The 13,739-nt window shown below is 36.3% G+C and overlaps 1 protein-coding gene across 4 annotated transcripts in view; it reads right to left on the reverse strand.

The window, feature by feature from the left end:
* CHN1 (chimerin 1) overlaps positions 1 to 13,739 on the reverse strand; it is a 204,957-nt gene that overhangs the window by 71,493 nt on the left and 119,725 nt on the right. Inside the window, exon 1 of one of the 4 annotated variants that reach the window (XM_066346035.1) lies at positions 13,020 to 13,073. The exons of the other annotated variants lie outside the window; for them this stretch is intronic. Coding sequence (XP_066202132.1) covers positions 13,020 to 13,028 — 9 coding nt within the window. The 5' untranslated portion in view covers positions 13,029 to 13,073. Of the gene's footprint in view, positions 1 to 13,019; positions 13,074 to 13,739 lie in introns of those variants that run through there. 4 annotated transcript variants of the gene reach the window in all.

The following is a 13,739-nucleotide window of genomic DNA, read 5'->3' on the forward strand; positions in this document are numbered from 1 at the left end:
TCTTAGCAGTAAGATACACATTAGGGAGTAAAATGCCACTCTTCTAACTAAATTTGTTTCATAAAATATCATCTTAATAATAATGCTATTATATTAACATGTAATGGGTTTATTATTTTTAAATGAATATATATTTTTAATAATCTGTTTTAATTTCCAATATACATAGTATATATCAACAGATACAGCCCACATAAATAAAAGCTCTTTGAGGTCTTCAACACTTTTAAAAGTGTTAAGGGCTCCTGAGTCCAGAAAGTTTAAGAATCACTGATCTAATCCATTAGTTGGAACATTCACGGTGCAACAGTACCTCTCCCCTCCACCACCACCTCCCACATACATAAAAATACAAATCTATTAATATATGGCTGGGTCTCATGTTGATTCTATTGAATCAAAATCTCTGAAAGTATCTCTACTGCATATAAAGCTTCACTGGTGAGCCTGACCAGGCAGTGGCACAGTGGATAGAGCATCGGACTGGGATGTGGAGGACCCAGGTTCAAGACCCCAAGGCACCAGCTTGACCGCGGGCTCATCTGGTTTGAGTAAGGCTCACCAGCTTGAGCCCAAGGTCGCTGGCTCGAGCAAGGGGTTACTTGGTGTGCTATAGCCCCACAGTCAAGGCACATATGAGAAATCAATCAATGAACAACTAAGGAGCAGCAACAAAGAATTGATGTTTCTTACCTCTCTCCCTTCTTGTCTGTCTGTCCCTATCTGTCCCTCTCTCTGACTCTGTGTCTCTGTCACAAAAAAAAAAAAGCTTCAATGGTGAAAACATTGATCTGATTTCGCTCTTTAATCAAAAACTGTGTATGACTGCATATTTTAAAACTTCCACAAAATTTTATTTACATTAAGTTACTCTCTCCATTATTTTATTTCTCAAAAGTACTATAAATGAAAATCCCTATTCATGTTATTGGTTTCAAACCCTGCTTCTGAGAGGTATCATGGAAAATGATTAACTGTCAAATTGTTTTTATTGTCATCATTGTTTGCTTCACTTCTCTTTTTTTGCTTCTAAATTATAACTTGCTACAGCTAAGTCTTACATATAGTCTCTAGAGTATTGATTTGAAAAACACTGCAACTGGCTTAAAAAAACCTTATTTAGGAGTTGACTGTCAACTCAGATGTTTTTGTTAGTTTCAAAGAGCTAAGTAAGCTTCAACTTTGGCAATGAAATGCTAATAAGCTCTTAGACTGAACTGATGAGAACCCTGAGGATGTCAACCTGAATTTAAGTCAACTGTAAAAGTGTGCTAACTTATCTAAATTATGTAAGTGCAATATGCTTTATTATCATATATATATTGCAAATCTTAGTTACCAATACATTATACTAATAGATAGATGAAATATGTTAATTATTTAACATGGTTCAATTATAAAATCTTTAAAGAAACTTATCCAGATCACATTCTACTAAGTATACAAATTTAAATTTACATGTTGAATTATTGACAGCTTTGCACATTTATATAATTTACATTATCATGTAATTATAAATACTTTCCTATTTTTGTTTTTACTGTGAAAGCAACAAAACGATTTGATTTGCACATTTCTGTGGCTCTACCAGGTAAAGAGCGAAGGATAGCACTTGACACAGCAGCCACTGGAGAACTAAGCTACAGCATCAGGGAAAAATATGTTTCTTTTTTTTAATATTACAAAATTCAATAGTCATAGGTTTTCTAATTCTGTAAACTGGAATCTTTTTATTCTTTTGGCATTTATCAGAGTTTATTTTAAAAACTGAACATATGGGTTGCAGTGCTAGAGTGACATGCCCCATCTGAACCAGGCTTCGACCTCCTTTGGACAAGTTCCAGGATGTTTTAACTTCTCCCTTTGGAGTAATCCAATTACTCAAAATACTGTAATCCACTTAGTCTAAATATTAACACAGTCTAATGTTTATTTTTTATGATGATACCAAGGGGTATTTGGTAATAGTTTCTGGCTGTCCTCTGATTTCATTTTTAATAATAAAGAAGGTACTAATAAATCACACCCCAAGAATCCCTTGAAAACTCTCTATTAGCCTATCACCCCCAAAGATACCCATGTAATTATAATACCTACCCTCAAGAGTATGCTATAAAGATTAAACTAGGTAATCTGATAAAGTACCTAATATATTTTCTGACATATGGAGGCTTAATAATTGTTAGTTATTTCTGTTGTTATTATTAGTTTTACAACCCTTAGTGATGTATACTGAAAAGCTAGAAGAAACTTTCAATTTCTGAAGGCCAAAGAAAATTATGTACTTGCTCAAGGACATAATCCTAGTTAGAAGAAGAGCCAAGTCTATATTTAAATCTGCATGTTTCAGCTTGTTCTACCTCATTAGAATAGTAAGTCCTCAGAAGTATACAATTTTATGTCTGAAAACCTCTTAAGAGTTAACAAAGAAAACTCATTGCTAGCAAATTGTGAGAGCTAGAAGGGACCTAAATGTCATCTATGAAAGGTAAATCCTTCATTTTATAACTGAGGTCCAGAGAGGTTAATGACATGCTTAAAGTGACACCATTAAATCATAAGACAAGGATCCAGAACTATTCCAAGAAGATGCTCAATAAAAAAGAATTGGTTGTTGCCGGACCTGTGGTGGCGCAGTGGATAAAGCGTCAACCTGGAACACTGGGGTCGCCAGTTCAAAACCTCTGGCTTGCCTGGTCAAGGCACATATGGAAGTTGATGCTTCCTGCTCCCCACCCCCCACCCCGGGTCTCCCTTTTTCTCTCTCTCCCTGCTTCTAAGATGAAATTTAAAAAAAAATTGGTTGTTTTGTGTATGTGTGGAAATAGTTAGATAAATAGGAGATAACGTAATAATAAAAATTCCTTTTGAAGTGCTTCTAGATGAGGAGTAAAGGTGGATCTTTGTGGAAAACACATCTCAAAAAATAAATAAGGAGTTAAGGGAGAAAAGGAATAACATAAAGGCAGCATTTGAACCAGAGCCTGTGGACTGCTCCAAAGCTATGGCCAAACACTAGCATATACGACTACAGAAATGTTTTTTGCGTCTTAACACAAGATTAAATATTAAAAAGCCATTGCTATTTAGTCAGAGAGAGAAAAAATATTTAGCTTAAAAGTTTAGAATATTTTCATATGAAACTAAAGTGAAATATTAAAAACTTGTTTATAATCCAATGTCAGTATGAATTTAAACACATGTTTATATATAAAATGAAACAAAATATATATTAAATATATATTTAAAATGGTATTATACATACACACAAACATATATATATAATGTGTATGTATATATATATATATATATATATAATGAAACAAAATGAATCCATTCACAGTAACTATGAATACTGCTTCCAAATAAAAGCATGTCACACAAAGGGAATATAGTCAATAATACTGTAATAACTATGTATGGTGCCAGGTGGGTACTAGAAATATTGGAGATCAGTTTGTAAAGTATATGACTATCTAACCACCATGCTGTACACCTGAGATACAAAATAATATTGAATGTTAACTGTAATTAAAAAATAAAGTTTAAAAAAGCGCCTGTCATATTAACTAGGCAAAGGCATTTGGGGAGGGCTTTATCAACAAGGAACAAAGGGAATTCACTATTCTCATTGAAATACATGGTAATTAGAATGTTATGTTCAAATAATAACAAATAGTTCTGTTTTAAATACCAGTTTCAGCTAAGTACCCCCTGTACAAGCTGCGGATGGAAATTATGAAAATCCTTTCCTCTCAAAATGCTTCATTAATTTAGAACTCATTAATTTAGAACTGAGTAACATTCTAAAGGGTACACAAGCTTGGCTATGATTACATATGAGGCTAATGTATAACTTTCTATATTCAACAATTTCAGAAATGTTTCCCTCATGCAAAAGTTTTGTAGGTTTAAAAAATATAGATACTGTACTTGCAAGAAAAACAATTGTATATGCTTTAATTATTCCCTACATGAATTTATACACTTAAATTTTTGGTTATCCTTATTCCTAAAGAAATGATTTTTTCAGCATTAACTATTCTGCAAAAGAAATCTTTTACGTGAAGGGAAAAAGCCATTTTGTGAGAATAAACAAAACTGTGAATTTAGGAAGTCTATTAAAATGTGAAGTAATCATAATCTGACCTAAGCAAAAAAAAAATTTTTTTTACTTAATGTTTTTTTAAAAGGACTATTTAAGGAAGAATTGTAATAATGACACAAACAGCATACAAAAAAAAAAAAAAAAAAAAAAAAAAAGAGCACTGATTGCTAATCATTTAAGAACAAGACTTCCTGGCAAAAGATCTTTTCTACCTATACTGTTTTTCATCATTTAAAATAATAAAAATAATTTTTAAATTTCTTTTTACTATTCTGGGTATACAAGACAGGAATGCATTTATTCACGTGGAAAGATTTTTTTACAGCCTAACAGTAAAGCAAATTACAAGGGAGTTTATATAGAAGAAATGTGTTTCCTCAGTCTCTCTCTCTCTCTCTCTCTCTCTCTCTCTCTCACACACACACACACACACACACACACACACACACACTCTGGAAAGACAAACAACAGAATACTATTGGTTATATTATCCATCAACAGTGGGATTTATAAAAGTTTAAATTCTTATTGTTTTTTTCCTTGCTTATGTTTATAAGCAAGGAACATGAATTACTTGTATAATAGAACTATAAAAGTTAAAAATAATCTATGCATAGAAAGACTAGCAGGAAATCCATCAAATTTCCATCAAATATCCTTGTCTTTGGATGGTGGGGCTATGACTAATCCCCTTTCTTCTTTCCTTTTTTCCCCTCATGTTTTTCAAATTATTTATAAAGAACATGTATTTCTTTAAGAGTAGGGAAAAAGTCTATTAAATTCATTTATTAGACATATCAACACCTGATTCATTTTTTAAATGTAAGGACAGTTTTAGGTAACATGGCTGGGCTTGCTCACAATGTCACCTATACACATCGGCATAACGTGTGGGGATCTAGTTAGTGTATGGAAAGCATTCCTACAGTTCTCTATCCCTCTCACAGTCTGGTGTTTTATTGCCAGTCCTCCCAGCCTTGAGAAACACTAGACCTCCAGAATCTGGCCACCGAACTGTGCGGAGAGCTCCCAAAGAGGGCCACATGAAGAGGGTTAAGCTTGAGGCCTGCTGGCTCGGAGAGCAGGTCCAGATCACTCGAGCGCCTACTCTAGTCAAGATGTACTGAAGTCAGTTACTAAAATTACTATGCAAATGACTTTATTTATTTATTTATTTTATTCATTTCGGAGAAGAGAGAGAGAGAACGGGGGAGGAGCAGGAAGCATCAACTCCCATATGTGCCTTGACCTGGCAAGCCCAGGGTTTCAAACCGGCGACCTCAGCATTCCAGATCAAGGCTTTATCCACTGCACCATCACAGGTCAGGTAACGTCATCTATTTTTAAGAAATTAGGAGGAAGTCAAGATTCTGCCTATATTAGCATTCCCTCATTCACTCATATTCTGATAGGTTTTATGAGAGAGAAAAGAGAAAAGTTATAACAATTTTTCCAGTAATTTATACAACCATGTTCACCCATGGGAGCCTGTTACACAGAGAATGTCAGTCAGTCTCCACCTGCAGCTGGGGAAAGGAGAACTCCAGTCTATAGGACTCCAGGTAGTTGCATCTGCATACATTCAAAGGAGAGAAATCTAGAAGTTTCAGTGAGCTCACTAAAGCTGAAAACTTTTTTTTAGTGGTGTTCCACAGGGAATTCTGGAATCATATCATTGCTACAAAGAATGCCTTTTCCCATGTAAACAGATGGGCAGAAGCAGGAACGGTAGTTTTTCTCATTGTGATACCTGGTATCACATGGTACAGTTCACACTCAAAGAGTAGGGGATGCTCTACTTTCCCATCAACTGTGACCATGACTAGCACCTGCTTGGGACCTTTTCCGGGCCAGAGAGGAATGGCAAGGGGACAGCCTGGGACTAAAGGAGAGCTGGCTCCTCTCCAGCCTGCTGAGTGCTTCTGGCTCGGGTCCAAGATTCCGGCAGAGCAGAGAAGCTCCTCCCCCTGGTACTTAAGAATCCTCTCTCATGGTATACCCACATTTATTAAAGCCATTATTGCAGATTACTGTATTTCCCATGTATAAGATGCACCCATTATGGAAAATTTTGGGGTCTAAAAACTGGGTGTGCCTTATACAGTGGTTGTAGATTTTTTTACTTGCATTTCCTGCTTTTTTGCATGGCTGAGTTGTATGGATTTTATGATGAATAAAATTTGAGTTCAATAACTTCATGTAATATATTTTTTTTTTCAAATTTCGGGCCCCAAAATTAAGGTGCGTCTTATACATGGGAGTGCCTTATCCATGTGGAAATACGGTAAATAGCGAACAGGACATAAGGATAGGACTGAAATCTTCAACAAGTCAGAATGCCTTGCAATCCCTATTATACATCAATAATTCCTTTGTTGCTCATATTTCCCTAAAAAAATATGACCTGAAAAAATTTACATCTAAAATCAGATAAGAAAAGTAGGTATTTCAAGATAACAAGATGATGTTATAATACATAAAAAGAGAAAAGATAAAGGTAAGGTATGCTGTAACTGTGGGAAACAGAACATTAAGTAGGATGTCACCTGTCACATCAACACTTAAAAAAATATCTTGTCCTGATAAAAATTTCATTAGGTTGCCCATGGTAAGTGGTGATGGTAGGATTTTCTACAAAAGGGTATGAGGAAACTTTCTGGAGTAATGAAATGTTCTATATTTTGACTGCAGTGGTAGGTACACAGGTGTATACATTTTCCAAAGCTCATCCAACTATACATGTAACTGTATATTTTACTATATATAAATTATACCTCAATATAGTTAACATAAAAAAAATCTTGGAAAATGAGCCTATAAAGAGATAAGGGCTCATTTGTAGTTTCTCCATTTTACATGGAAGAGCTTTCTCAAGGAATAGGGGACTACAGTGTTTTCTGTATTATCAACTTGGGCAGCAGTCCGAAGTCATTCTAAAATTATTAAGCAAACTATACCCAGAACATAGATCTCTTCATGTTGAGTGGGCAAAAGGAAGAGAGATGTAAATCTCTTAGGAATGTGCTAAACAACCTGCAGTTTATATAAAAGCTTCTGTGTTTTGGGGGGAACTTTTACAGCAAAGGTGATCTGTTATCAAACACTGCTGGTAAATAATTACAAGCTGCAGTAATTTAGACATTTTCTAGGAAACAGTTCTATGAGATGTAAAACTGAATAATGTAAATTAGATCATCAGCAAACCTGTAGCATGTAGTGAATTTTCCCAGAATGGTAAGGAAATAGAAAATAATAGGGCTGATTCATTCAAGCTACTGAACAAACCACCATGAAAATAATGTAGCAGCACATTAAAAGGAGACCTACAGACAAGGGCAAGGTCAGTTGCTGATATAGGTGTCTACAGTGTCTTATCAAAGGAATCTATTACAATATAATGCTCAGGTGTGAAAATTATTGATCGGTTTTAGTAATTTGAAAAAGACCCAAGAAGAGTTAAGGACTAACATAAGGATATATAAAACCAATTAAATTCGTATAACTTGATTAAGGCAATGAGAGGTACAAATATAATACTAGGGGGAAGGAGAAAGAATTCCAAATATAAAGGGGGAAATGCAATGCAGCAAAATCATAAGATAAGAGGTACAGATCCAAACCACTGAGCATGAGCTCTAATGACAGGACTCACTGAAGACGATTCCTTCAGAACTGCCACAGGTACAGTTTATTATCAACTTGGGCAGCAGCCCGAAGTCATTCTAAAATTATTAAGCAAACTACACCCAGAACATGGATCTCTTCGTGTTAAGTGGGCAAAAGGAAGAGAGATGTAAATCTCTTAGGAATGTGCTACACAATCTGCAGTTTAATAATCTGGCCAGATTATTACTTGACAGTCTTGACTTGCCTCAGACTCCCAAATATGACCACCTTCCTAAAGCCACCAGAGCTGATTTCACTTTCACAAAATTAAATGGACGGGCATTTTGCCGCCAATGATTTCCCCACCAAAATTCTAAAACTCAAATAGCAACCATAAGGAGTCTAAAAGCTTCCTTTTCCAACCCTCAAACCAGTTAAGAGTTATTTTATTTGTTTAATTGGCCCACATACAAAAATCTTCCAAAACTGCAGCTGGTTTGGAAAATTACAATTCAGTCTTCCATTGGGCTGGTTCTTAGAGCTGAGGAACTAATATTTATCTTCCAGCTTCCTCTTTCCACCTGGTTTTCCCTAATGGCTTTCAATTACTAATCCTTTCTGTGGATGATGAAATGAGATTCACACAAATCACTTCCTGGGTCCTATTTCAGTTTTCCTGAACCATTACAAGCGTAAGAGATTCTGGTGGGGTCCACATTGTCCCAACACACCACTGACATCTAGGAATTCGGAAAGATTCTATTCCACCATCTTGGCTTCTTTGAACAGATGTCTAAAGAGATGCATCAAGCCATCACCCTCACAAGCTATTTTATGTCACAAAGACACAGTTTCTGTACCTCGAATGCTTTATCTGTGGGATAAGGAACGGCCCTCTCCACCTCACAGGGACATTCGAAGGAGTCCGAGTTCTTGACAGGAAAAGGAGAGTATCAAATCAAGTGGAATTACTTTATGTTTTCTTCAGTCTCAGGATTGACTGATATTAGGGCCTTGAATTTGGATGAATTCATAAAATACACTCATTTATTTGTTTGTTCATTTGGTCAACAACTGTTTATATAAACTCAAGGTGCTGAATCAGAAGTGAAACAATGCGGAGGGACTCAAGCTTGACACTGGGGTGGTGCCAGAATGTCCTATCAATTTCTGATCCCGATTCTGAACATTTAGTGTTCTTATCTACGAGTTTCTGTGATCCGCTGGGCTATTACTGCAGCAAACCAAACCAGAGTAAGTTCAACTTAATATTTATTGAGCTCCTAAAATACTATTTAGATGATATAGGTAGCTTGCTTCTTGCTATCCAAGATGCCTAAGTATTAATTAAATAAGTTAGAAACAATGAAAACTTTAAAATGCAAGTTCTTTGAGGCAGATCTTATAACTTGCACATCTTTTATCCCTTTCAGAGCCTAGCCTGTCTCCTTAAAAACAGGTATGCAGTAAGTGCTGAACTAAATTCAATTAATTTTGACAGGAGATGAGTTAGTTCGTGGAGACTAAAGGAGAAAACGGGGTGATATTTCTGCAGTGCTCTTAAGTTCCAATACAAGTTTTGAGTAACAAGAAGAACTTGTTTATATAAATAGCTCATGAAGACTATTCAGAAAATAAAGTATGAGGACACAAGGGCAAAGAAAGGAGAGGGTTTACCCTCCTAGAGTTAGAAAACAGGTAGATGAAGAAATTAGAGGCAAGCTGAGAGATCCTCAAGGGCTCAAAATGGAGTGCAGGTTCATTAAAAGTTCCCTGATAGGTAAAGAAGAAGGATCTGCTTGCCTTATTTTCAGGGAAAGTAGTTAAACTATTGGTCAATACTAAAATGCAAATAGCATAGCAAAATAGCATATTTTAGCCTTAAAAGTCCTTAGCACATTATGTGACAAAGACACATAATGCTATCCTGATTGGACATAATTAGAGGTATCACAGTATCATTAAAAGAGAAAACTACTTTCTTAATGAAGCAATTGTTAGCCTTTTAATGTTATCTTGCCAACTTAGAGAGGAGGTCAGACACTGAAAAGATGGACCTTGAAGAAAAACCTGGACAGCCTGCTTCTAGCAAAGGCTGGGGCATAGGACTCAGTACAACAGGAGCCGTAAACGGGCATCTGGGTGGTGGTCGCTCTGATCCCAGTGTGCAATAATGCATCCGCAGCACTGCCTTTACAAGGAAAACCACATGACAAATCTCATTAATACTCATAGCTTCCAGTGCAATGGCATCCACCGTTCTCATCTTAAAGCCTGGGGCAAATCTGCGCCCCCTGGAGCTTAAAGGTTTACTCAGGAACATACACAAAGATCAATATATATTTATAACTGACCATGTACATTTTGTTTTTTAACCCTATTTGATTTTTTAAGAATATTTACAGAAGAGAACAAACCCACTATTAGAAGTTCTATATGAAACCTGGCCAGCCTGCTCATGGACAGAGCATCGGCCTGGCATATGGATGTCCTGGGTTCGATTTGCAGTCAGGGCACACAAGAGAAGCAGCCATCTGCTTCTCTCCTCCTCCTACGGTTTCTTCCGCTCTTCCCCTCTTGCAGCCAGTGGCTCGACTGGTTTGAGCACTGGCCCTAGACAGGGGTTGTCGGGTAGATCCTGGTCGAGGCGCATGCAGGAGTCTGTCTCATTATCTCCTCCTCTCACATTAAAAAAAAGAAGTTCTGTATGGACGGTGTAGAGTTCTCATAAATTATTAAATTGGTTTTTCAGCCTGACCTGTGGTGGCGCAGTGGATAAAGCATCAACATGGAAATGCAGAGGTCGCCGGTTCAAAACCCTGGGCTTGCCTGGTCAAGGCACATATGGGAATTGATGCTTCCAGCTCCTCCCCCCTTCTCTCTCTCTGTCTCTCCTCTCTCTCTCTCTCTCTCTCTCTCTGTCTCTCCCTCTCCTCTCTAAAATGAATGAATAAATAAATAAATCACTGTTTTAAATTGGTTTTTCAATGCAAATAAGTGGCCCTGAGTATTAGTGGTAGTTCTCTAAGAGCCTGTTCACTCTTACCAACTGATCCTAACCTTGAACAAGCCACAGTGGAAACTTGAGCATGTAAATCTGACTGAGGGACAGAGATGGATGTTGATAAGGCTGGTCTAGGAAAGAGAAGGACAGAAGAACACAGTTTGAGAAGGAACATGGAAGGAGGGAAAAGACAGGCTCTAAGGACTGCAAAAGCACAAACTCAAGAAAGCAACCACAGTTTTCCACAGACTGCTTTCTGCCCCTGCTCCTCTCTGATTGCTCCTTCTATAATGATTAAGTTTAAGGTGCGGTTCCTGCTGATTTCTGCATGAGATTATATAAATACAGATAATATGCTATTTATTTTTTAAGCAAAGTAAAAACATTTTGAAGATCTGCCCTGTGGGAGAGGAAGACTATTAGCAGACCAAACTGCCTGTGCTCCTTCTGTTATTTCTGGGGACAAAGACAACTGCCATTTATGGAGGTACCAAAAGAATTCCAGGAGTTATGGCAGTTTTTAGCAGGGCCCCAGTTACATTTCAATTTCAAATTTCACCAAGCTTTTTAATAGATATACAATCTGGTGATCTCTACAGATGTCTTTAAAAAATGGAATTGAAATTTAAAAGAAACTCCTTAAGAATAAATTAATATGACAAGAAGCTGAGGATCACATTCACTCCAAACTTTCAAGGAAAGAAAAAAATATATATATATATACACACAGAGAGACACACAGGTTATTTAGCTTGGTGAGGTTCCATAAAACAAACAGATCGGTTTCTCATACCCTTACTATCAAAGGTCATCTTCACATGGAAGACAGGTTTGGAGCTGAGACAACTAAATCCAAAAGAGATTCTGGCTAGATTTGGAGAGCTGATTCACAGTATAATTTCTGAAATGCAAATTATATATTTTATTTGACAGTTGATATTATTAACAGTTATATGAAACATTTTTAAAGCATGGTTTAGGGGGATTTAAATTTACATTATTAATAAGTGTAAAATTATCATAAAAACTATTGCATTCAACTATTGGTCCCATACCTGTTGAAGCAAACATTATATTCACTACTTGTAAGAAGAAACTACTTAAATATAGTTCCAAAATAAATTTTTTTAAAGTAACTAATAAAAGTTGGCTCCTGGCCTGTCTGGGCTACTAAAGTTAAGCTATTTTAGAAAAAAAGGAAGTCTGGCTTTTCAACATGCTACAGCTTTATGATTAACAACATTTAAATTATTTTAAAAATATTTCTCATTGGTATTTCAAGCTGAAGAAGCCACTTAAATTGACACAGGTATCACTTGAGGAAATATTTTTCTCCTCACAGTAGACCACCAGATTTCCTAGGAACAACTATAAATTGTCAGGATTCACTTTCTGTATCAAAAAAATCTTTATGGCCATAAAACCACCTTGCCAACCTTCCACAAAAGCTCAGATGCTCAACTTACACCTAAGGACTGAAAACAAACAAACAAACATGGAATTCTCCTCCTTCGATTTCAGAACAAGAAAAGACCTTGAAGAAGGAAAGAGGTCATCTGGTTCAAAATTTCCCAAAGTGGCTTTCATGACATTATTTTTCTAAAACTTTCGATATAGTGGCAGGGAGACTGGGATAGGTAGGGAGCACCCTTAGTGAGTCATAATGCATGTTAGGTTATTAACGAAGCTGAGAAGCTTACAGAAAAGAAATTTTTTTTTTAAAAAGACAATTTTATTGAACCTACTTGAGCACAGAACCCCTTTTTTAAGTATTTATTAAAATCCTGTAAAATTACTATTTTGTAGAAAACTCCTTGTCTTACATATGAAGAAACTGAAGTCCAGACAGGCGAGGAGATTGCCCCAAGGTCCCCAGGTTAGTTGGTGGCTAAGCTAAAACCAGATCTCTCCTTGGAGACCACACTTGGTACCCTTTCCAGTACTGTGTGTCCCTCTGCCACACGACCTGTACTCCCTAGGTGTTACACACTGTAAGAGCTGCACCTTGGAGATCATCTAGCCCAAAGACCTCCTATTAATGGTGGGGAAATACACAGTGAAACAGTGTGTCCAAAGAGATGCACTCAGTCAATTCTTATAGAACTAGAACCCAGTTCTTAATTCCAACACTGGTATCCTTGCTACCACAGCATCCTGCAAAGCCAACACTTTTTGACTCTGAGGAAAAGAAGTCATGGACCAGAGAGACTTAAGCTATTCAGGACCCAGTGGAATATTTATTAAACTATGCTTGTGTCAATAGGTATTTTAAATCAGTTAAACATGATTGTCTTTACTTACAAATGTCATCCACTGTGACAGGGAATCAATGTTTCAAGCTGTTGAACAGGTCATCATCCCTGTCCTGTTGGATGACACCTGTAAATAAAATAAATCTATTTTTGAGTAAGTAGATTTTAAGCCAACTAGATTTAAGATGCATGCAGCTTAAAGCAGAGTAATTTTAAAATGATTCTTAATTATGTACTGCTGGATAGAGAGATCTTCCAGTGCCAACTATTTCACTTTATGTAGCTATCACTTGCCATGAGCACAAGAGAATTCAGGCAATGTGACATGTAAAGTTGCCAGAACACAAAGGGATGCACGGAGGGTACAGCTAAAAGGGTCCTCCAAACATTATCTACCTCCAGCTCTTGCCTCTTGTGAATATTATTTTCACATTGTAGAAGGGATCACCAAGGTTCTAGGAAGTTAAATGACTAGCCACATGTTAAACAGTTAAGTGTCTTTAGCTTAAGTTCCTCGATGATGAAAAGTATATAGTGAACACATTCGCAAAGGTTATCATTAGGTTGATCAACTTTGAAAGACTTATATGTATACATTTTTCAATATTTCATAAATGTTGATTTACAATACTCAAACATACCTGTGTAGAATGTAATATTATTAGATATTTAAATACAAGCATTATTGAAAAATGTCATGAATGGAAAAAAAACCAAAGTGAAAAAATGAGAGCTAGAGAGTAGAAAGAATATTAAATACAGCATGCAC

This window comes from Saccopteryx leptura, chromosome 7 (assembly GCF_036850995.1).
Source record: "Saccopteryx leptura isolate mSacLep1 chromosome 7, mSacLep1_pri_phased_curated, whole genome shotgun sequence".
Classification (NCBI taxonomy): Eukaryota; Metazoa; Chordata; class Mammalia; order Chiroptera; family Emballonuridae; genus Saccopteryx; species Saccopteryx leptura.